The sequence below is a fragment of the Rana temporaria genome, chromosome 1, assembly GCF_905171775.1.
Source record: "Rana temporaria chromosome 1, aRanTem1.1, whole genome shotgun sequence".
In the NCBI taxonomy this organism is placed as follows: Eukaryota; Metazoa; Chordata; class Amphibia; order Anura; family Ranidae; genus Rana; species Rana temporaria.
In genome coordinates, this window is record NC_053489.1 from 389072505 (window position 1) to 389097060 (window position 24556).

At 44.4% G+C, this 24556-nt stretch overlaps 1 protein-coding gene across 1 annotated transcript in view; it reads left to right on the forward strand.

The window, feature by feature from the left end:
• MFSD12 (major facilitator superfamily domain containing 12) overlaps positions 1 to 24556 on the forward strand; it is a 197917-nt gene that overhangs the window by 41680 nt on the left and 131681 nt on the right. The window contains exons 4-5 of the mRNA XM_040322574.1: positions 10807 to 11004; positions 14843 to 14935. Coding sequence (XP_040178508.1) covers positions 10807 to 11004; positions 14843 to 14935 — 291 coding nt within the window. The remainder of the gene's footprint in view (positions 1 to 10806; positions 11005 to 14842; positions 14936 to 24556) is intronic.

Sequence of the window (24556 nt, forward strand, 5' to 3'; positions counted from 1 at the left end):
CCGGGCACACGCGATCGCTCGGTACAGAGCGGGGAACGGGAGCTGTGTGTGTAAACACACAGCTCTCGTTCCTGTCAGCAGGGGAAATGCTTTTCTTCGGTTCATACACTGTATGAACCGAGGATCAGTGTTTCCCCTAGTGAGGCCACCCCCCCCCCCACAGTAAGAACACACCCAGGCATACTTAACCCCTTCCCCGCCCCCTAGTGTTAACCCCTTCACTGCCAGTGGCATTTTTATAGTAATCTAATGCATTTTTATAGCACTGATCGCTATAAAAATGCCAATGGTCCCAAAAATGTGTCAAAAATGTCCGAAGTGTCCGCCATAATGTCGCAATACCAAAAAAAAAAATCGCTGATCGCCGCCATTACTAGTAAAAAAAATATTAATAAAAATGCCATAAAAATACCCCCTATTTTGTAAACGCTATAACTTTTGCGCAAACCAATCAATAAACGCTTATTGCGATTTTTTTTTACGAAAAATATGTAGAAGAATACGTATCGGCCTAAACTGAGGAAAAAAAATGTTTTTTTATATATTTTTGGGGGATATTTATTACAGCAAAAAGTAAAAAATATTCATTTTTTTCAAAATTGTCGTTCTATTTTTGTTTATAGCGCAAAAAATAAAAACCGCAGAGGTGATCAAATACCACCAAAAGAAAGCTCTATTTGTGGGAAAAAAAGGACGCCAATTTTGTTTGGGAGCCACGTCGCACGACCGCGCAATTGTCTGTTAAAGCGACGCAGTCCCGAATCGCAAAAAGTACTCTGGTCTTTGGGCAGCAATATGGTCCGGGGGGTAAGTGGTTAAGCAGGTAAAGGACCTGGCCATTTTTAGCGATTCGGCACTGCGTCGCTTTATTTGACAATTTTGCGATGTGGCTCCCGAACAAAATTGGCGTCCTTTTTTTTTCCCCCCACAAATAGAGCTTTCTTTTGGTGGTATTTGATCACCTCTGCGGTTTTTATTTTTTGCGCTATAAACAAAAATAGAGCGACAATTTTGAAAAAAAATGCAATATTTTTTACTTTTTTCTTGAATAAATATCCCCCAAAAAGATATAAAAAAAACTTCTTTTTTTTTTCCCTCAGTTTAGGCCGATACGTATTCTTCTACCTATTTTTGTTTAAAAAAAATCACAATAAGCATTTATCGATTGGTTTGCGCCAAATTTTATAGCATTTACAAAATAGGAGATAGTTTTATTGCTTTTTTTTTTTTTTTTTTTTTTTTTTTTTACTACTAATGGCGCTGATCAGCAATTATTTTTTTCGTGACTGCGACATTATGGCGGACACATCTGACAATTTTGACACATTTTTGGGACCATTGTCATTTTCACAGCAAAAAATGCTATAAAAAAGCATGGTTTACTGTGAAAATGACAGTGCAGTTTAGGAGTTAACCACTAGGGTGTGCTGTAGGGGTTATGTGTGACCTCATATGTTTTTCTAACTGTAGGGGGGCGGGGCTGGACGTGTGACGTCATTGATCGTGTTTCCCTATATCAGGGAACACATGATCAATGAAGCTGCCACTGTGAAGAACGGGGAAGCTGTGTTTATCTCCGGAACCAAAGCGGCACAAACGTTTCTTTTTGCAGCACAAATGCGGCACAAACGAATGGCGCCGTTTTTTTTAAAATTCAGCAACATGGGGTGCAAAAGGGGCGGGGTTACAGAAAATATAACGCTCAATGTCTCCGGAACCAAAGCCGCACAAACGTTTCTTTTTGCGGCACAAACGAATGGCGCCGTTTTTTTTAAAATTCAGCAACATGGGGTGCAAAGTGGGCGGTGGCTTGCATTAAATTGAATGTTTAATATCTCAGAAACCAAACCGGCACAAACACTCGTTTTAGCGGCACAAACCAGCACAAACGCGGCACAAACGAATGGTATATTTTTATTCAGATTTTACAAACATGGGGTGCCAACTTCACACATGTCAGTTCTTCAGCTCTGGGGACCGATCGCAGGACTCCAGCGGCGATCGGGTCCCGCGGCAGCGGAGCTTCGGACCGGGTCGCGGGCGCACGCCCACGGCTAGACACTTAAAGAGGACGTACAGGTACGTGCTTGTGCCCAGCTGTGCCATTCTGCCGATGTATATCTGCAGGAGGCGGTCCTTAAGTGGTTAAAGTAACCTCGGCACACAATAAGGTTTATAGGGGGCTGAGCAAGTCTCAATCTGGAGTGTTCCCACTCCACCAATCCCTTAAGGATCTAGTCCTACAGGAATGGAGAGAGCCTGAAAGGAGGATTGTCAGACAAAAAACTTGGAAAAGGAGATTTCCCTTTAACCAAACTGATGAGGAGACTTTCTTTAAGCTCCCAAGACTGGATGCGGCTTTGTCGCAAGTCACCAAATTGTCTGACCTCTCCTTTGAGGACGCAGGCAGTATTAAGGATTTGATGGACCGCAGAGCAGAATCCCTCCTTAAAAAAGCTTGGGAGGCTAATACAGCAGCCATGGGTCCAGCCTTAGCAGCAGCCTCCTGCAGATTCCTGGGTGGAGAAGCTCACCAAACACCTATCCCAGAGAATCGAATCAGAGTAGGTTATTGATTCTCTAACAGGAATAGGAAAAGCTGTTGCTTTCCTTGCGGATACTGCAATCGAATCTGCAAGAGCTTTGGCTAAGACGGCAGCATTAATCAACTCGGCTAGAAGAGCTGTCTGGATTAAGGCTTGGGAAGGAGATGTAACATCTAAGGGTAAGCTATGTGGCCTTCCCTTTCAAGGTTCATTGCTTTTTGGCCAGGGCTTGGATGATGTCCTGTCAAGGTCATCAGAAAAGGGGTAAAAAGTTTCCAGTTAAACCCAAAGAAAATAGGTTTAGGAAAGCTTTTCGAAGGCCCCTCCAGGCAATCAAAGCATAGAACCAAAAAGGAACACAACAAACGGTGGCGTTATGGTAGGGGAAAGGGAACAATTTACTGTTCCCCTCTCCCAAAGCTGGCGCCAAAGAAACTAAGTGACGCCAAGATCAGAGTGGGGGGAAGATTTCGGACAGCACTTACAGTACACACCAAAAGTTTGGACACACCTTCTCATTCCATTTTCTTTATTTTCATGACTATGACAATTGTAGATTCACACTGAAGGCATCAAAACTATGAATTAACACATGTGGAAATTATACATAACAAAGTGTGAAACAACTGAAAATATATTTCATATTCTAGGTTCTTCAAAGTAGCCACCTTTTGCTTTGATTACTGCTTTGCACACTCTTGGCATTCTCTTGATGAGCTTCAAGAGGTAGTCACCTGGCGCACCACCCCATCACTCTCCTTCTTGGTCAAATAGCCCTTAAACAGCCTGGAAGTGTGTTTGGGGTCATTGTCCTGTTGAAAAATAAATGATGGTCCAACTAAACGCAAACCGGATGGAATAGCATGCCGCTGCAAGATGCTGTGGTAGCCATGCTGGTTCAGTATGCCTTAAATTTTGAATAAACACCCAACAGTGTCACCAGCAAAGCACCATCACACCACCTCCTCCATGCTTCACGGTGGGAACCAGGCATGTAGAGTCCATCCGTTCACCTTTTCTGCGTCGCACAAATACACGGGGGTTGGAACCAAAGATCTCAAGTTTGGACTCATCAGACCAAAGCACAGATTTCCACTGGTCTAATGTCCATTCCTTGTGTTCTTTAGCCCAAAACAAATCTCTTCTGCTTGTTGCCTTTCTTTAGCAGTGGTTTCCTAGCAGATATTCTACCATGAAGGCCTGATTCACACAGTCTCCTCTTAACAGTTCTAGAGATGTGTCTGCTGCAAAAGGTGGCTACTTTGAAGAACCTAGAATATAAAATATATTTCTTCCCCCTTGCTGGGCTTCCCCAGTGACGTAGCAGAGGGTGCGTGGTCACGTGACGGGTGGCCCCGCCTCCCCTATATAAGAAATGTCACAGCCATTCGCTGGGCTGTGTCCAGCGGAGAGAGGAGGTCGGCGTGGCTGCGCTCTGGATGGATCTTCTCATTGCTGGACCGGAGATTACCCGTCGCTGGATACAGACAACGTTGGAGCAGGGAGCTGGGACCGAGTAGATTACCACCGCTGGATTTTTTTTTCTTTTTTTTTTTTTTTTGTAAATTAATAAAGGACTTTTTTCTACTGTGTGTGTGTGTGTGTGTGTGTGTGTGTGTGTGTTTTTCCCAACTATTTTCACTTCCTTCGTGAAACGGTAGGGGTACAATGTACCCCATTACCAATTCACAGGGGTTAAAGGGGTCTTCCAGATTCTGATAAGCCCCCCGCCCGCAGACCCCCACAACCACCGGGCAAGGGTTGTGAGGATGAGGCCCTTGTCCCCATCAACATGGGGACATCCTCGCCATGTTGAGGGCATGTGGCCTGGTACGGTTCAGGAGAGGGGGGGCCGCACTCTGTCCCCCCTCTTTTCTGCTGCCGGCCAGGTTAATGTGCTCGGATAAGGGGTCGGGTGTGAATTTTTGGGGGAACTCCATGCTATATATATTTTTTTTTTTTATTTGGGGTGGAGTTCCCCTTAAAATCCACACCAGACCTGAAGGGCCTGGAATGGATATTTGGGGGGAACCCCCACGTCGTTTTTAAATTGACGGTGGGGTTCCCCTTAATATCCATTCCAGACCTGAAGGGCCTGGTAATGGAATTTGGGGGGACCCCCACGCTATCTTTATTTTTTTTATCAATGAATTCTCTCTGAATTGCCAGAGGCGGCTATAATGAATTGTCGGAAGTCCGGTTTTAAAAGACTTTTTTTTTTCCTTTCAGAAATGACACTTTGTGCCCCTGATATCTCTCCAAAGACCCCCCAACAGGGCTAATTAAAAAATAAATAAGAAAATTGCAATAAATATTTTTTTTTTTAAATAAAATGTAAAAAAAAAAAAAACACACTGTCCATCCAAACCCCCCCCCCCCCCCCACAAAAAAAAAATCGCTGTAAAAAAAAAATACTGCCACATGACCTAAAAAAAAAAAAGTATCGGTATCGGCGAGTACTTGCAAAAAAAGTATCGGTACTTGTACTCGGTCTCAAAGTGGTATCGGGACAACCCTAATTTTGAGGGATAAAAAGCAGTTTCTCTTTATCAGAAAAGATGCCCAATGAGCAGTCCTAGGTGGTATACACCTCCCCCCCCCCTCTCTGCTATAGGCCTTCAGTTCCCAGCTATTTTTTTTCCGGTTAGACCTACAATCAACTGCCGGGCTGGGCAACGTGCTGGACACTTGATCCAGTGGTCTCCTCAGTCTGGCCAGCATGCGCGTGCAGACCACAGCTACATGCTAGGTTGGCCACGAAATGGCCGAACTGGATGCGGGCTGACCCTGCGAGTTAAACGTCTTGTAAGGTCGCATACGACCGGGTCTCGGCCCGAGTCGCAGAGTTCCTCTTGGCCGACAGCCACCCCACTTCGATGACAAGGAGGTTCTGTCTGGTATGGTGAGTACATGTCTCCCCTTGGTGGGTTTGTGGCGGACGTAGGCCTCTGCCTGCGGGTTCCCCTCCTTCTCCTGCACCATCTCACTCTGGGGTGGATGGTCCCAGGTAGCCCCCCTTCCCCCTCCATATGGGGTAGTGTGGTGCCATGGTCGATCCCGGAGGATGGTGTAGAGAGTACTGGTAGGCAGGGGGTGTGCACCGCCAGGTGCTGTGCTTACCTGGGGGGGGAAGGCACTGGGCTACCCCCCCGGGGTCCAGTGCCGGATCACCCTCTTCAGTTGGCTTTCTATTCTGGGCTACAGAGATCCCTCCTGGGTAGCCTCGTCGGCACGGTCGGTGGCCCTTTTGCCGTAACTGGCGTCTTTTTTTTTTTTTCCCTAGGGCCTGCTGACTTCCTATGGCCGGTGGCCATGTTTGTGTAGTATGGTGGCAATGATACGGTAGATAGTGTGCTCAGGCAGTGACGGCCATTGCTGTGTAGCCCAAACACGGTGTGTTTAGCAGGCAGTAGTTCCTCCTTTTCCCCTGGTGCTGGACTCGTAGTTTATTCTACCTTGGACCTCACGTGTGTGCGGGACTACATCTGGGGCAGCAAGCGCTATGCTGGTAAGGTCCCTTCTTCTCACTGCTGCGGGGTGTCCTGGTGATCCGGTGTCGCTACCGGCATGGGGGTTGTCCGATAGCTGTGGTTGCTCCTTTGTATGGTGGGGCCTCTACTTCCCCTATGGAGTCTCGGGAGCATGCTTCCCCCCACCTGACCCCCTCTCAGAGGCTGCAAGTCCCTCCGGGTCCCATTCATTCGTTGATTCACTGACAGGAGTCCTTTGTGTCCCCAGTGGAGACGGCTCTTGGGCGGCGGACTAGCAAGAAGCGTCCCTCGCCTTCCCCCTTCTTCATCTGTCTCGTCAGATCCTTTATCTGATTCGGCCGCCATGGACCACCCTGCAGGGTTTGCACTCCTGGATTTTTCAGACAGTGAGGATGATTCCCCTGCCCCCGTGGCTTTGCACGAGAAGAGGAGAAAGAGTACCTTTTTAAAAAAAAAAAAAAGAGGGAAGGAGCCATGTTACAAGCGCGTCCCTTCCTTTTTCGGCGCGCAAAATAAAAAATCTTTTTGTCCCTCAGGGTTCACTGACGAGGGCTCAGTCTTTCAAGCCCTCCTCCGGAGGTTCCAAGCAATTTTGGTCAGGCAAACCAAGAGCAGTTTTCTCCAGACCCCCAGATAAAGGTCCTTTCGGCATGAAGGGGTGCCCTCATCCGCATCCCAGGTGGGGGGATATCTTTGCTGGTTCCTGGGCCCGTGGACCCACATGTCATTTATCAGAGAGGTCCACGGGAAGTGATTGTCTGTCTGGTTACAAGATCCAGTTACAGACTTGCCCTCTAAGCAGGTTTTTAACTTCCAATGTGCGTCTGTCTCCGGACCACTTGTTGGCCCTCCGGGGCGCGGCACAAGGCCTGTTGCTTAAGAGGGTGATTGTCCCGTTTCCAGTTTTGGAACGCTTTCATTCATCAAATTTGTTTACAGGCCCCAAAAAAGAGGGTACGGTAAGTCCAATTCTGGATCTCAAGGCCCTGAACTGCATTGTGTGGGTTCAGAATAGAGTCCATTCGCTTGGTGATGGCATCCCTTCATGGGGGACTTTCTTGCCTCCATCGACATCAAGGATGCCTACTTGCCCATTACGATTTGTGCACGACACCAGCGATTCCTTCGCTTTGCTGTGGGAGAGGAGCATTATCAGTTTGTAGAATTACCCTTTGGTCTTGCCTCCACTCCTCGGGTCTTCACAAAAGTGTTGGCCCCAGTTCTGGCACTGCTGCGCCAGCGGGGAATTGCTGTTCTGAGCTACCTGTATGACCTTCTGCGAGCGTAGTCCCCTGCTAGCCTGAGGGGTGACATGGAGATCGCTATTCTAGCTGCTAAACTACCAGAAGTCTGCACTGATTCGAGCTCAGAAATTGGATTATCTGGGTCTGACCCTCTGGATTCCACTCTAGCCAGAGTGTTCCTTCCGCTGGACAAACTCCAGAAGTTACAGGTGGCGACTCGCTTACTGGTGAGTCTCCCTGCGGGGCCTAATGCTATCTACTTTTGAGGTGGTCCGTTTGCTCAGTTCCATACGAGACCCTACAAAAAAAGATCCTGTTTTAAAATGGGACAAATGTCCATGATCTCTGGACAATCGGATCTGGCTGAGCCAAGAAACCAAGGGGTTCCTGGTCTGGTGGCTTCGTTCCCCATCACATTGGCAGGGAAAATCCTTTCTCCCCACCTGGACAGACTGGCATCAGTGGTGACCACCGTCCTGTACAGAGGGAGGAGTCCTGGGCCTGAGCTCTGCTCAGGGTCGCTGGAGTAATCCCTGCAACATATCACCATCTTGGCACTCTGGGCGATCAGACTGTCTGGATCGTGGGATGGATTGACTTCAGGGGCTCCCAGTACAGATCCAGTCGGACAATGCCACGGCGGTGGCCTGTCAACCACCAGGGAGGAATAAGGAGTATGTTGGCGGGCCTGGAAGTAGCTGGCATTCTCCAGTGGGCAGATCGCTCCGTCCCGGCCAACTCCGCCATCCACGTTCCAGGGGTGGACAACTGGAATGCGGATTACCTCAATTGACAGGTGTTGGACCAATGGGAGTGATCCCTTCATCAGGATATGTTTTAACAGATATGTCTGCGCTGGAGTAGAGGTAGATCTATTGGCATCCCGGATCAACAGACAGGTGCAGTGGTTTGTGGCCAGGTCTCAAGATCCTCTGGCGGACGCTTCGGACACTCTGGTGGCAAAGTGGGGCCAGTATCGTCTAAGCATACGCCTTTCCTCTCAAGCTTCTGCCGTGGTTGTTGCGCATTATTGAGGCCAAAGGAATTTCGGTCATTCTAGTGGCCCCCCGGACTGGCCTCGTCGGTCCTGGTGTGCCTGGTCACAGATGCCCCCTGGCGGCTGCCTCTCAGAGGATTTGCTATCCCAAGGGCTGATCTTCCACCCTGCTTTACTGTTGCTGGCTTTGACGGCCTGGCTGTTGAAAGCCAGGTGCTGAAGGATAGAGGCTTACCTGCGTCTCTGATTCAGACACTACTCAAAGTTAGGAAGTCTATTTCTAGAAAGATATATCGTTGGACGTGGAAAGCGTACGTTTTCATGGTGTGAGTCGGTGTGTTCACCTAAGTACCTTTTCGTTGTCTCTGATTGTGACTTTTCTTCATCTGGGCGTTTAAAAGCATTTGACCTTGAGTACTCTCAAGGGCCAGGTGTTGGCTTTGGCGGTTTTCTTTCAACATCCCCTGGCTTTGCATTTCCTGGTGAGTGTCTTCATTCAGGGGGTTCGACATGTGACTCCACCAGTGCGATCCCCTTTACCACCGTGGGACTTGAATCTGGTGCTTTTGGTTCTACAGAAGCCTCCCTTTGAGAATATTTGAGAAATTCCCCTGCTTACTCTGTCCCAGAAGGTGGCGAGCTTGGTGGCTATCACTTCTGCTTGCAGGGTGTCAGAATTGGCGGCGTTATCCTGTCGTACGCCCCACCTGGTGATTCACAAAGACAAGGTGGTTCTTTGTCCTTGTCCTTCGTTCCTTCCAAAGGTTGTTTCTGATTTCCATTTGAATGAAGGCATTGTGTTGCCTTCCTTGTGTACCAGGCCACAACCTCTGAGGTAATTTGCTTTGCACGCCCTGCATGTGATTTGGGCGATCAGGGTGTAGTTGGCTGCCACTTGGTCCTTTCGGTGGTCGGACTGCCTGTTCATGATCATGGATGAGCCAAAGAAGGGGGTGTCTTCTTTCTCTGCGACCATTTTAAGATGGATCAGACCGACTGACTCAGGCCTATTCTATCAGGGGCCAGGTTCTTTTATTCCTGGTGAAGATGCACTCTTCTTGGGCGCGGAGTGCCTCCTGGGACTCCCATCAGGCGTCAGTAATGAAAGTTTGCAAGGTGGCCACCTGGTCGTCGGTGCACACTTTTTACAAAAATTTTCTAAGTGGATGTGCTGGTATCTGTGAGTGCCTCCTTTTTGGCAGCAAGGTTCTGCAGGCTGCAGTCTAGGGGGGTTTCTTTCTGTTCAGGTTGGGCTTTGGTTGTTCTCGTTGAGCTCCGGTTATCTGGTTGGCCTGTTATTGGCTGTCCCACCCCTCGTGTTTGGCACTGCTTTAGGACATCCCTATGGTTCTGAATAATGAAACGCTGTGTCCGTCAATGAATGAAAGGTGAAAATGGGATTTTTGATTTACCGTAAAATCAATTTCTCTGAGTTCATTGACACAGCACCCACCCCTCATATGGCGGTTTAATACTTCTGACACTGCTTGTTACAAAACTGAAGGCCTATAGCAGAGGGGGGGGGGGTATACCACCTAGGACTGCCCATAGGCGTAGCCAAGTCTTTTTTTTTTTCTTCCTAGTATCCTACTCCTGTAGGGGGTGGTATAACACTGGTTCTGAGTAAAGTGCTGTCTGTCAATGAACTGTAAAACTGCTTTCACGATGAGTCAAATATCACATTTTTAGCTGCTGCAAGAGCAAATTACAGCCGAGGTTCTAGTTAAAGCGCCCCCGCTGCCCCTCTTATCCAGGTATGACGGGAAAGCTGTACGGGAGCTTTTATAGAGGGAATTTTGAAAGACCTCAAGCTCATTTACCCCATTTTATTGCAATTCTCCAGGTTGCCAATGGTTTTCATACTTCAGCTCCAATAATGGAGAAATTAGGAACACTGTTATATATTGCAATACAATGCTTTTGCCTAAATGACCCAATGTGGTGTTCAGAAACTTTTTTTTTTTTCTTTCATTTTATGCATATTCCTGCTATTTGCTGCAACGTGCATATTGTTTTAATGATGTGGTAAATGCAGGTGCTGCCTTTTTATGTCCGGCTGATTTAGTTACTATTTTATTTTTATTTTTTCTGTGGGTTGAACTGGATTGACTTGTGCCTTTTTTTTCTTCTTTTTTTTTTTTCAACCAGATTAATTTATGTACTACTGAGTCACTGTCACTAGGCAAGTATGTAGATGTAAACATCTCTTTCCTGATCCAAATGGTTGTGTTGGGTCTGACGCAGAAATTTGCATTTCAGTGTCTCAAGATAGTATCCAAGTAAATAGGGTTTGCTGCAGAGTTACTGTACAGTGACAAATGGGAGGAGCATACTATTTTTAATTTGATGATTGTTCTTTGTACATGTACTTTTGAATGTTAAAGCAACACCGTGCAGAATCTTGCATTTTTTGTTTTCTGCTTTAGAGTACTTCAGTTCAGTGACACTTCTAAATCTTTTAACTGCTTTTCTTTTCTGTTGTCCTCTTTGTGCTTTTAAAATGCTGCCTCCTTTTGTCTTTTTCCTAGTCCTTGGCTTTTATCATGGTAGCCATTGGAGTTCTTTTCGCTGTGTTATTTCACATTGGAACTAAAGAAAAGAAAAGTTATGAACACCTTGTGGAAACTGAAGATGAAGACACTACCCAAGAGCATGCTACACTACCCAGATCTCCAGAAACAGTGCTGTTATGGAATCACTGGTTTCGGGAACCTTCTTTCTACCAGGTAAATGACATGTATGTTTTTCTGAATGACAATGAAATTTGGATATGTAGCACTCTTTTAGATCTCATGTACACTGCTGCTGGTAAACTGATGTTTAGGAGCAGTTGTGCATTTTTTTCAACTGCTCCTGAATGCTCCTCTTTTTTTTTTTATCTTGGGCTTCATGTTCACGGGATGTTGTTAAAGCGGATGTGCCACTAAAAAAATATATTAAAAGCCAGCAGCTACAAATACTGCAGCTGCTGACTTTTAATATTAGGACACTTACCTGTCCTGGAGTCCAGCGCCGATCGCAGCAGATGACGAGCCGATCGCTCGTCACCCTGCTACTCCCCCCTCCATCCACGGTGAGGGAACCAGGAAGTGAAGCGCTCCGGCTTCACTGCCCGGTTCCCTACGGCGCATGCGCGAGTCGCACTGCGCCCGCCGATTGGCTCCCGCTGTGTGCTGGGAGCCGAGTGTTCCCAGCATACAACGGGGAACGGACGGGAAGCGAGGAAAAAACCCATCTTTTGCCCGTATCGTAGGGCCGGAAGTGGGTGCAGATACCTGTCTGTAGACAGGTATCTGCACCCCCCTCCCCCCTGAAAGGTGTCAAATGTGACACCGGAGGGGGGGAGGGTGCCGATCAGCGGGACTCCACTTTAGAGTGGAGATCCGCTTTAAACTTCTCCTGAACGATTTAATTTGACAGCTAGAAACCAGTGTCTAAAAATGTCAGTTTAGGAGCGTTTGCATCTAAAAGCGTTTTGAAAATGTTTTTTTTTTTTTTTTCCATTTAAAAAATAAAATAAAATTCAAATGCTTCTAGACGCAAACGTGACATGTAAACGCGGCTAAACGGCCGTTATAAACGCAGGTAAGGCCTCATGTACACTGCTGCTGGTAAACTGACTTTTAGGGCCGGTTCACACTTGTGCGATGCCAGACATCGCATGTGATTCGCAGCGCACTGCTGTTCACATCACTTGCGATGTCTTATTTATTCATACACATTTGCATCTACATATATTTTGTGATTCAGCACAATTTAGCTTTCACTTTTATATATTTTCTTTCACTTGCACATCTATCCAAAGTGAATACACTTTGGTGTGTAGTAATGTGTCGGGCATTACACTAATGTTATTCACAGGATATGTGCAATTTTGTGCTTGCACTTTATGAGGTTAAATCCTAATATTTTTGTCAATATACACATTACTTCCTAATATAATACTTTCTTCACCATCACTTTATGATGTCCATTGGACTCTATTTACTCAAATTTCTCTTATTCATAGACACGTATGTCACTCACTAATTTAAAACACTGTCCTTACATATAGTATTATCTCCCCATCGTTTGGTGTATTCTAACACTTTGTATATCATTACAACTTGGGGCTGTTATATATAGGTGTTTATACATGATTTTACTTAGTAACTATAGTAAGGATATATATTATTCTTAATACATCTGTATTCATATATACACAGCCACCTATTAAAGTCAGGGGGATATTTACACATATATTTTTATATATATCTTTACGTTTATTTTTTACATTTGTGTCCATTTAAGCATGTTTTGCATGAATGTGTGTGTGTGTGTAATATATATATATATTTTCAAAAATTTAGGTTACCTTTATGTGCACAGGTGATCACCTCTATTAAAGCGGGGGTTCACCCTTAGAGGGCACTTTTCCCCCTTCGCTTCCTGCTCGTTATTACTAGGGGAATCGGCTATTTATTTTAAAATATGTGCAGTACTTACCCGTTTACGAGATGCATCCTCTCCGTCGCTTCCGGGTATGGGCTTCGGGAATGGGCGTTCCTTCTTGATTGACAGGTTTCCGAGAGGCTTCCGACGGTCGCATCCATCGCGTCACGATTTTCCGAAAGAAGCCGAACGTCGGTGCGCAGGCGCAGTATAGAGCCGCACCGACGTTCGGCTTCTTTCGGCTACGAGTGACGCGATGGATGCGACCGTCGGAAGCCTCTCGGAAGAATGTCAATCAAGAAGGAACGCCCGCTCCCGAAGACCATACCCGGAAGCGACGGAAGAAGATGCAGCTCGAAAACGGGTAAGTACTGCACCTATTTTAATACAAATAGCCGATTCCCCTAGACCGAACGAGCAGGAATCTAGGGGAAGAAAAAAAAAAAATTTAGAAATGGGTGAACTCCCGCTTTAATTCACTTCTGGGAGTTCCTTTTATTGGTTCTCACCCGTAGGTGGTCAGTATTGGTCACATGTTTTTTGTAGGCATCACATAAATTTGAAATGTGTTTTTTATTTGCATGTTAGCCATGACTAAGCACTGATCCATAGTGTGAAACGCGTAGGCTGTTATCCCTATTTTTGCTGCATTTTGTAGTGCATTTTCCATTTTGTTTTACAAAAGAGGCAACCCAGAGGTTTTTTGAAGTGCGGCTGTCCATTTTCTAGCCTCTACTATTTGCCTTGTGCATTGTCGGCACCCTTGATTTCCTGAGAAGTTACTGATTGCTCAGCATACCGACCTAGAGCGGTGACTCCCCTCGCTTGCGATGTCTGTGCAATGCGATTTCAGCCATACACATATGGCTGATATCGCACCGCATTCAGTCCAAACACGCACAGGACCCTTTTTTCTGTTCCGACCCGAATCTGATCGCATGGGTGTTCACACACATATGCGATCCGATTCATGTCCGCAAGCTGAAATGGGGGTGTCAACATATGACGCTCCCCAGCAATTCGCATATGGCAGTGTGAACTGCCGTGCAAGTCTGATGCGATGCGAAACCCGCAGTGAATTTGCAGGGTTCTCGTATCGCACCAGTGTGAACTGGGCCTTAGGAGCAGTTGGGCATTTTTTTTTTTCAACTGCTCCTGAACGCTCTTCTGTTATCTTATCAGTACTGTACATGTATACTGGTTCGTTTTTATAGTCGTTTCTAGGCAGTTGCGTTTTTAGAGGCTTTTTATTGAACCCAAAAAAAAGTTCAGAAGCTGTGTTTAGAGGCAGTTGAAGCTCCAAACGCGTCAACTCGCGTTTAACAGCGTTTCATTTACGGACGTTTATTTTAACAAAAAAAAGTCTGTAAATGAAACGCTGCTAAACGCGAGTTGCTGCGCTTGGCCCTTCAACTGCCTCTAAATACAGCTTCTGAACGCATTTTTTGGCGTTCAAGAAAAAGCCTCTAAACATAACTGCCTAGTAACTACTATAAACAAACCAGTGTACATGTACTGATAAGATGACATAGAGGAGAGTTCAGGAGTAGTTGAGAAAATGCCTAACTGCTCCTAAACGTCCGTTTACCAGCAGCAGTGTACATGAGGCCTTACCCGCGTTTAAAAGTCTGTTTTGCCACGTCTACATGCCGCGTTCATCAATGTTTTGCCACGTTTGTGTTTTTAGAAGCGTTTTAAAAAAAAAAAAACTCCCGCAAACAAAAGCGGGTTACCGCATTTAGAAGCGTTTGGCTTCCCAGGCAGCAGGTCTGGGAGGCACAAATCTTTGGCACACACCCTTCTCTCCTGACAAATGCCCAGGAAGCAAGAGTCTTTATGAAAAGTCACCTCAAATATGTACCGTATATCTTTCCCCAGCATGCACCAATGGCAGCAAACTTTCAATTGGTTGGCCAGGGAGACAGTTATTAACTCAGAATTTTGTATCTTGCTCTTTTGCAAGGGACACTCCAGCAGCTGACAGAATGAAACAATAAAACAGAACTGTAACCATCCATGCTCAAGCTGCACAAAATATAGGTTAGAGACGCTACTTTTTAGGGCAGGGTCCCTACAGATAGAACCTACCCTGACCTTTTTATATTGTACTTTATCGGAGTTGTGTTTTTACAGGTGGCCATTTTGTACATGTGCACACGTCTCATTGTGAACCTGTCTCAGGCGTATATAGCTTTGTACCTGACCAATTCATTGATCCTTCCAAAGGTAACGTACCATTTTATTATATGTTCATTTTCTGCAGTTTGATTGTTGATCTTTTGCCTTTTTCAATAAAGATTGCACTTGTATTTTCTAATTACAAGAACCCATAGCAACAAATCAAAATTCACTTTGATGGATTTAAGTACAGGAAGGATAATGATTTTCTGCTTTGGGTTACAGTAGTTAAGGAGAAATTTCACTTTTGTTGAATTTTTTTTTCCCCCTCTGGGTGATCAATGTACATTGCAATGATTGTGACAAATCTTGTTGCATATTCGTACCTGATTCTTCTGTGAAGAAAAAGGTTTTGCCTTTTTAGGTACGGATTTCAAATGAGTGACTAAATCATTTTAATCAGTTTATGCACTGTTTCAGTGTCTAAATCATTTTAGAAGTGATTTAATTCTTGAGGAATATCTCACCAAAAGTAACATTTTGTGGCAGAGGATGCCCAAATTCCAGTGTTTATCTTGGTACACACTGTGTACTGAACACCTCCAGGTCGCCATATTACAATGAAAATAACATTTATAGCGCTACTGTTTGAAAAGGAATGGTAATTTCTCTATTCATTGAAGGGACACCGCTTCATGGATGGGTTTGATGCCACCACCTTCAGGTGTAGGACGCTATATGCAGCTCAAACTAAATGTATGCCCAAGGGGCGGCTCCCTGGTGATGGCCAAACACCTTATCTGCAATACAGTATTCAGGTCCTGCCTAGCATCTTAGGAGTAGGATGAAAAAGGGTATAGTGCTTTTGCCGTGTAAATTGTCCCTTTCTATTTTCTACAGTACCTGGATGATCCTGCCTGTTCCTGTTTTCCCCTCTGTGGGCTGACCACATTTATCATGGCTGCTGAGCCATGAAAGTGTGGTCAGTTTATGTCCTTCCATCATTCCAGCTCTCTCCTATACATCTCCATCTCCCCCTCTCTCCCTGTCAGTTCCATTTTGACCATAGAGAACCTGAACTCCCCCACCCCTCCAGCTATGATAAGGCAATACTGTTTCCCTGAAACTACTCCTCCCCTCTTTGTTAACCAGTTCCCATACAAATAAGAATCTATTTTTGTGCTATAAAATTACCTGGAACCCCCCCTTTACACACACCCTTGACATTTTGACCTATCCTTTCTGCAACCGACTGACCTATCCATCCTTGTTTTCATCGATCCTTCATTATTATTGTGCAAGTTATTTTGTGCAAAGTTATCTATCCTTTTCCATATAGTATACCTAGTTGATCCTGCCTGTTCCTGTCAGTAAACTGACTTTACATCATCCTGCTCTCTCTGCAGCATCTGTATATTCCTCTCTCCACCTTTTCCTGTCATATCCATGGTCTGTGTGAAACTGATCTCCTACCCTCCCCACACCTTCCCTCCTTTCCCCCTTTTCCCCTCCTGAAACCAGAAGAGGCATGTGAGCCCCTCCCAACTGAGATTCTATGCTAGGGAGAAAGACCAGAGAAAACAATGTCGCTGCACAGAAGCAATGCTGGGAAAAGGTATTTAGAGATTATATTGCTGAAAAACAAACACACTGCTATTACTATTGCCCCATAAGAGAACATATCATGGGAGTTTATTGTGGAGACTTTACAACCACTAAAAGTTGAATTTTTTTTCGATACTCAAGCTGTTTTGTCCATTTCAGAGACCACAATAAAATGGTTCAATTTAGAGGTTGGAGGTTTGAAATCTAAAAGGGCTAGCTCATGGGTGCTCAACCTGCCCCCCCCCCCCCCCCGCTGTTGCAGAACTACAAGTCCCATCATGCCTCTTCCTTTGGGAGTCATGCTTTTGTAACATTGTCACTGGCTTGCAATGTCTCAAGGGACTTGTAGTTTCACTACAGCTGGAAAGCCAAAGGTTTAGCTCCCATAGGCTACCTAAAGGTCTTGGCATCAGGCAGGTTCAGAAACGACTTTGCATCAGGCATGTTCACCAAGTGAGTATGATATCTCTAACGGTCCCTAAAGCAAAAGTCTGAGTGCTCAGGATATTTGTTAACAAGTCTGGAAGGTATCAAGTACCATCTGATTAGAACCTTGAATTTAAGAATAGTAATGTTGATGGTAAAGGTATCTATTGACCAGGTTTCTTTCCAATCTTCCTCTGCTGCTTTTTTTTTTTTTAACCACTTAAGCCCCGGACCAATATGCAGCTAAATGACCAAAGGTGTTTTTACAATTTGGCACTGCACTGCTTTAACTGGTAATTGCGTGATCATGCAATGTTGTATCGAAACGAAATTTGTGTTTTTTTCTTCCCACAAATAGAGCTTTCTTTTGATGGTATTTGATTGCCTCTGCGATTTTTTTTATTTTTTGCGATCTAAACGGAAAAAGACCGAAAAATTTGAAAAAAAATGATATTTTCTACTTTTTGTTATACGAAAAATCGAATTAACAAAATTTTAGTGACACATTTAGGCCAAAATCTATTCAGCCACATGTCTTTAGTAAAAAAAAATCGCAATAAGCGTATATTTATTTGTTTTCGAAAACGTTATAGCGTCTACAAACTAGGGTACATTTTCTGGAATTTACACAGCTTTTAATTTATGACTGCCTATCTCAATTCTTGAGGTGCTAAAATGGCAGGGCAGTACAACCCCCCCCCCCAAATGACCCCATTTTGGAAAGTCGACACACCAAGGAAACTACTGAGAGGCATGTTGAGTCCATTGAATATTATTATTTTTTTTTTTTTTTTTTTCTTAGTCCCAAGTGATTGAATAATGACAAATAAAAAATTACAAAAAGTTGTCACTTAATGATATATTGCTCACACATGCCATGGTTATATGTAGAATTGCACCCCAAAATACATTCTGCTGCTTCTCCTGAGCATGGGGATACCACATGTGTGGGACTTTTTTGGGAGCCTAGCCGCGTATGGGGCCCCAAAAACGAATCACCGCCTTCAGCATTTCTAAGGGTGCAAATTTTTGATTTCACTCCTCACTACCCATCACAGTTTCGAAGGCCATAAAATGCCAAAATAGCATAAGACCCCCCCAAATGACCCCATTTTGGAAAGTAGACACCCCAAGCTATTTGCTGAGAGGCATAGTGAGTATTTTACAGCTCTCATTTGTTTTTAAAAATGAACGAAAATAAAAATGTATTTTTTTTTTTTTACATTTTCAAAACTTTGTGACAAAAAGCGAGATCTGCAAAATACTCACCATACCTCTCAGCAAATAGCTTGGGGTGTCCACTTTCCAAAATGGGGTAATTTGGGGGGTTTGTGCCATCTGGGCATTCCATGGCCTCCGAAACTGTGATAGGTAGAGAGGAGTGAAATAAAAAATGTACACCCTTAGAAAGCCTGAAGGCGGTGATTGGTTTTTGGGGTCCCGTACGCGGTTAGGTTCCCAAAAAGTCTCACACGTGGTATCCCCGTACTCAGAAGTAGCAGAATGTATTTTGGGGTGTAATTCCACATATTCCCATGGCATGTTTGAGCAATATATCATTTATTGACAACTTTGCAGGGAAGAAAAAAAATATTTTTCACGCAACTTGTGTCAAAATATAAAATATTCCATGGACTCGACATGCCTCTCAGCAAATAGCTTGGGGTGTCTACTTTCCAAAATGTGGTCATTTTGGGGGGATTTTGAACTGTCCTGGCATTTTATGCACAACATTTAGAAGCTTATGTCATACATCACCCGCTCTTCTAACCACTTCTAAAGACAATGCCCCTTCTGACACTGTTTGTTTACATAAAAACATTTTTTTTTGCAAGACAGTTAAGTTGAACCCCCAAATATTATATATTTTTTTTAAAGCAAAGGCCCTACAGAATAAAATGGTGGGTGTTGCATTTTTTTTTCCACACAGTATTTGCGCAGCGATTTTTCAAACGCATTTTTTTGGGAAAAAATACACTTTTTTTTTTTTTATTTTAAAGCACTAAAACACACTATATTGCCCAAATTATTGATGAAATAAAAAAGATGATATTAGGCCGAGTACATGGATACCAAACACGACATACTTTAAAATTGCGCACAAACGCGCAGTGGCGACAAACTACATACATTTTTAAAAGCCTTTACAGGTTACCACATTAGATTTACAGAGGAGGTCTACTGCTAAAATTACTGCCCTCGATCTGCCCTTCGCGATGATACCTCACATGCATTTTTATTGTTATCTCAGGGAATGTAAATATCCCTATGATAGCAATAGTTAGTGACAGGTACTCCTTCTTTCTTCTTTTTTTTTTTTTTTTTTTTTTAAATTAGACCCTCTGCCCTCGAAGCATCTGACCACACCAAGATCGGTGTGATAAAATGCTTTCCCAATTTCCCAATGGCGCTGTTTATATTCAGGGGGGGACATTCCCTCCCACTGAATGAATGTAAAAGCAGTCTAGAGGCTAATTGGCCGCTAGGACTGCTTTTACATGAAAGCCAACTGCTGGCTGAAAAGAATGATGCCAAAACCTGTAGGCATCATTCTGGTATAACCATTCAAAGTCCAGCAACATACCAGTACGTTGATGGTTCTTGTTGGACATGTATTGTAATCTTCTTTTTTTTTTTTTTTTGTTTTTTTTTTTTTCATGCAGCCTGTTGGCTGAACGAAAAAGATTGATCGGTGGGTATGCCCACCATTCAAATACCTCCCTTCATCCACCCATTTCTAATGATGGGCATACATGCACCATTTATATATGCCGAAGCATGGGGGCATCCTCCCGCAAAAAAGTTATGCCGCGTACACACGGTTGGACTTTTCCACTGGCAAGCCTCCGTTGGAATTTCGATCGTATGTACGCGGCATTAGAAGCAAAAACGCTCCTCCGCCCCTAATGCCACAATGCTCCTACAGCACTGGAGTCACGGCTTTATATATCGTGGGAGCAAACGCTGTTGCTGTCAAGATAAATAAGTCCGCGCAACAGCTGAATGGCGTACCTGAAAACAGTAAAGTAAATTACATACCTGAAAAAGCATGAAAACAATAAAACGTTGCAGAATGGAATACAGTAAAAAAGAGCAGAACAATAGAGAGAATGGAGAGGGAGAGAAAAATAAAACAAATTTTTTTTTTTTTTTTGTGTTTTTATTAGAAAACGCTTAAAAAAAAACTGTTAGCGATCGCAGGGATCAGGCCTGTCTCTGCGAACACTGCAGTTATGTGTGTTGTGTTTTGTAAGTGACAGTGATCGATCGATACTGCACTTGGGTGGGTTGGGCTGGGCGGAGGGGCAAAACGCAGGTGCTAGCGGGTATCTGGGCTGATTCCGCTAACAATGCGTTTTTGGCAACCCTAAACTGCTGGGTACGCTAGTATAGATCTGATCAGGTATCGATCCGTTCAGATACTATACCACTAAGGGGGGTGTATGCTTTGCGCGTGGGTGTAAGCGTTACTGGCACTAACCTGGGGCGACGCAGACCCTAACTGACGCTAAAATGTAATTAATATCACCCGCCGGGCGATCAGGGGGTTAAACTTTTATTGGGTTATATACGGCGGGTGCCCTGATGCAGCAAAGTAACTAACCAGCGTCAACCGTAACACTTATACGGTGATCACTGGTGAAAGGGTTAACTAGGGGGCAATCGGGGGGTAAAACCTTTATTTAGAAAATGTTTGGGGGTACCCAACGCTAAAAAACCTGGCGGTGAACCTCCAAAAAAAAACTAGCTACGTAGCGGCACCATTGACACTAATACAGCGATCAGAAAAATGATCGATTAGTGACGCTGGCAATAGGGGGTGAAAGGGTTAACTAGGGCGGTGATCAAGGGGTTAAACCTTTATTAGGGGGGTAGGGGGCTACACTGAACCTAAAGGGGCCTAAGACTAACTGCCCTGCAACTCTTAACTGAGACTAAATGCAGTGATCAGTAAATAAATGAGGGGGTGATCGGGGGGGTTACTGGGGGGGGGGGGGTTAAGTGTGTTGTGTGCTGTTGGTGCAAGTCACTTTGTGATGTCTTCTCTCCTCTGGCCGAACGAAAATACCGCCGAGAGGAGAGATGACATCTCTTCCTCCTGCCTGTGTTTACATTACACAGGCAGAGGAAGTCCTTCGGCGGAAGGAGATTGGCTGGGAGTGATCGCGAGGGGGTGGCCAGAAACGAACAGCCGCCCCCTCATCCCGGATCGCTCCCAGAGGCTTACCGACCGCCGCATGTAACGGGGGGGGGGGGTCCCGATCGGACCCCCGACCCGCGGAAAGGCAGGGACGTACCAGCACATCCATCTGCCTGTACGTGCCATTCTGTGGACGTATATTTACATGCGGCGGTCGTTAAGTGGTTAAGCCTTTCAAGTCCAAGTGGACCTCCTAAGGGAAAACATAAATGCACATATTGATCATGAGTGTAAACATTGCACCCATGATCAAGTGAATGGGGATGCAGTGTCAGGCTTTCGCAGCCTTGTCCTCCTGCCTTCTGCCTGTATCTTTTTTTTATTTGGAAAGCTGGAGGATGTGTGAGTAGATTATGAACGCACTGCGGAGGTAAGTATAACATGTTTGTTATTTTTAAAGCAAAAAAATCTTGCCTTTAGTGTCCCTTTAAACCTTCTTATAGGTGACGGGAGGGGCCACCCCCCCCCCCCGCCGCCATCGGTGCTTCTTCGTGCTCTCCTGTGCAATCTGGGACCCGGAGAAACGATCGGCTGGCGCCGGATGGGAAGCATAGAGATGTCTGGTGACCAGATGGTCACCAGTCATCTCTTTGACGGTTGGAGGCCTGGGCGCGATGTTATGACGCGATGTTATGATGCGATGTTATGACGTCACGCCAGGGTACCCAGGAGTAAACAAAGCCGCAGTCGTGGCTGTCGGCATAAGATCTGTGAATTTCTTTACAGTATCTCATGCTTTCCAGCCTGGAGGAGAGATGTGGTGTCTTATTGACCCTGCATCTCTCCATAAAGAGGACCTGTCACGATATATTCCTATTACAAGGGATGTTTACATTTCTTGTAGTAGGAATAAAAGTGATTAAGAAAATTTAAATGTAAAAAAAAGTGCAAAAATAGAAAAAATTAAGTAAAATAATTTTTTTTTAAATAAAAACAATTATTTAAAACGCCCCTGTCCTCGCTAGCTCGCACTCAGAAGCAAACACACATGCAATTGTCCCTTTCTATTTAGATTGACATTTTTATTGTAAGGTTAACCCCACTTTTGTGGGGGAAAAAAATTACTCCTAAAAAAATATAGCAATCCCTACACAAGCTATACAGTATTGTAATTGTCTGTTAATAAAAACAGGGGCTGTCCTCATAAATACACCAACATATGGGATATGTGGTGTACATCTACTCTACTTAACATTTAGGTGTCAGTTTATGAAGCAGTGAAGAGCGGTGATCCCAGGGATCACCAGTGATCACAGCCCATAAACAGTTTATGAAACGGTGATAATCGGGGGGAGAAGTGTTTGAACTTGTTCTCCCACAGAGAAGTCTCATAGACTGACACAGAAACGGCCAGTTTATGAAGCTGTGATCTGAGCTCTTCACTGGTGATCTGAGTCAGAATTCACATTCCCCGATTCACCATCTCAGAGCTGGTGAAGCGGGGAGTGAGGAGAGAATCCCAGGGGGTTCTGAGGAGGAAGGAGGACGATTTTTAACTTCCTTCTACCTCGTTCAGACCCCCCAACACTGTAACCATGTCCCCCTGTAATTTTTATGTGTATACATATATATACATAAATATATATAATGTGTACATGTGTGTATATATATATATATATATATATATATATATATATATATATATATATATATATATATATATATATATATATATATATATTGTGTGTGTGTATATATACATGTATATACAATGTGTGTGTGTGTGTATACATGTATATATTATGCAGGGGGACTCGTTATTTTAATTACATTAACCACGTGTCTTTCAGTGAACTGAGCGGTGATAATTTATCACTGCTCAATAAACTGACATCTCCGTATTTCTGTGAATTTCTGGTCCGTTCTCCACTGTTTGAAGCGTTGGAAGATCACTTCACTCCTCCAAGGGTGAAGCAATCTTCTCCGCTTCATAAACAGGCACACAGAGGAGAAAAATCTTCACCGTGAATGCCGGAGAAAGAAGCAGTGAATAGATTTCACTGCTTCATAAACGGACACCTTAACATCTTCTACTTTCCTATTACTCCCACACACCCTGTTATACAAGGTCATATTGGATTGGAGATTGTACATGTCACGTTGGCTGGAAGAAATGGATTCTGCCAAATGTTTTGTTATATGGTTTACTGTACTTCAATGATACGGCACTTTGTCATCCTGCGTGGTACCATATCTTTTTGATGCTCTGTCTTTTGTACCTGCTGTTTTTGCAATAAGCAGAGTTTAACCACTTGAATACTGGGCACTTTTACCCCCTTCCTGCCCAGGCCAATTTTCAGCTTTCAGCGCTTTCACCAGTTAGAGGAGGTATAAGGCTAGAATTATTGCTCTTGCTCTGACAATCATGGCGATATCTCATGTGTAATTTGAACATCGATTTACATTTGCAGGCGCGATTTGCTTATGCGTTTTCTTTGTGTGGGGACGGAGGCGCTTTAACCACTTCAATACCAGGCACTTTTGCCCCTCCCTTCCCAGGACAATTTTCAGCTTTCAGTGTGCCCACACTTTACATGACAATTGAGCGGTCATGTAACTCTGTACATAAACAACATTTTTTTATAATTTGCTTCCTACAAATAGATCTTTCTTTTGGTGGCATTTGATCTCCCCTGGGGTTTTTATTTTTTTTCTCAACAAACTAAAAAAAGACCAATTTTGTTTTTAATTTTGTCATAAAATGTTGTTTTCCCCTTCACTGATGGGCACTGATGAGTTGGCACTGATATGTAGAATTGATAAAACCAAAAATACAGTGCTCAGGGGTTGGGTAAATATCACTTTATAGTCTTAAAATTGGTAAAATGTATGTACATGAACTGAAAAAGTAATATGCAGATGGCAAACAGTTATAATAGAATCTAATGAACAGTCCCCAACACATGTACAGAAGTCGTGTGGTGATAGTGGGATAAAAACCAAAAATCACTTCTGGGAGGATGTTGAGAGAGCTTCCAACTGGTGTACATACGATGGTATGTGGAGGTGATACAATACCTCAGCAGCCGTTTATGTGCCTCTATGCAGGGAGATGGAATCAAGCAGTGGAGGGATGACATCCACGCTGGAAGTAAACGTTGGTGCTGTTCACATGCAGAGGGAGATATTGCTGTGAATCCAAACCAACAGGGAGGCCGATGAGAGCGGGATGTCTCCTCGCGACGTCGTGTTTTGGTGTGTTGCCCAATGTTCTCAAGTGGTTGACAGCTGCACGGGAGGGTTTCTGTGTTACCTTTTTTACTACACAGAACACTGTGTATTATCGTTTTTATGGTGTAGCGCTACCAGTGGGATTTTTTCTTGTATTACTATGTAGAATTGATGGCCACTGATGGGCGGCACTGGTGGGCAATGACGGGTGGGCACTGATGTGTTACTGACAGGTGTTACTGCTGTGCTCTAATTGGCACTGTGGTGGGCTCTGATTGGCACTGGTGGGCACTTAAGGCTGCTTATCACGATCAGAGATGCAGGGT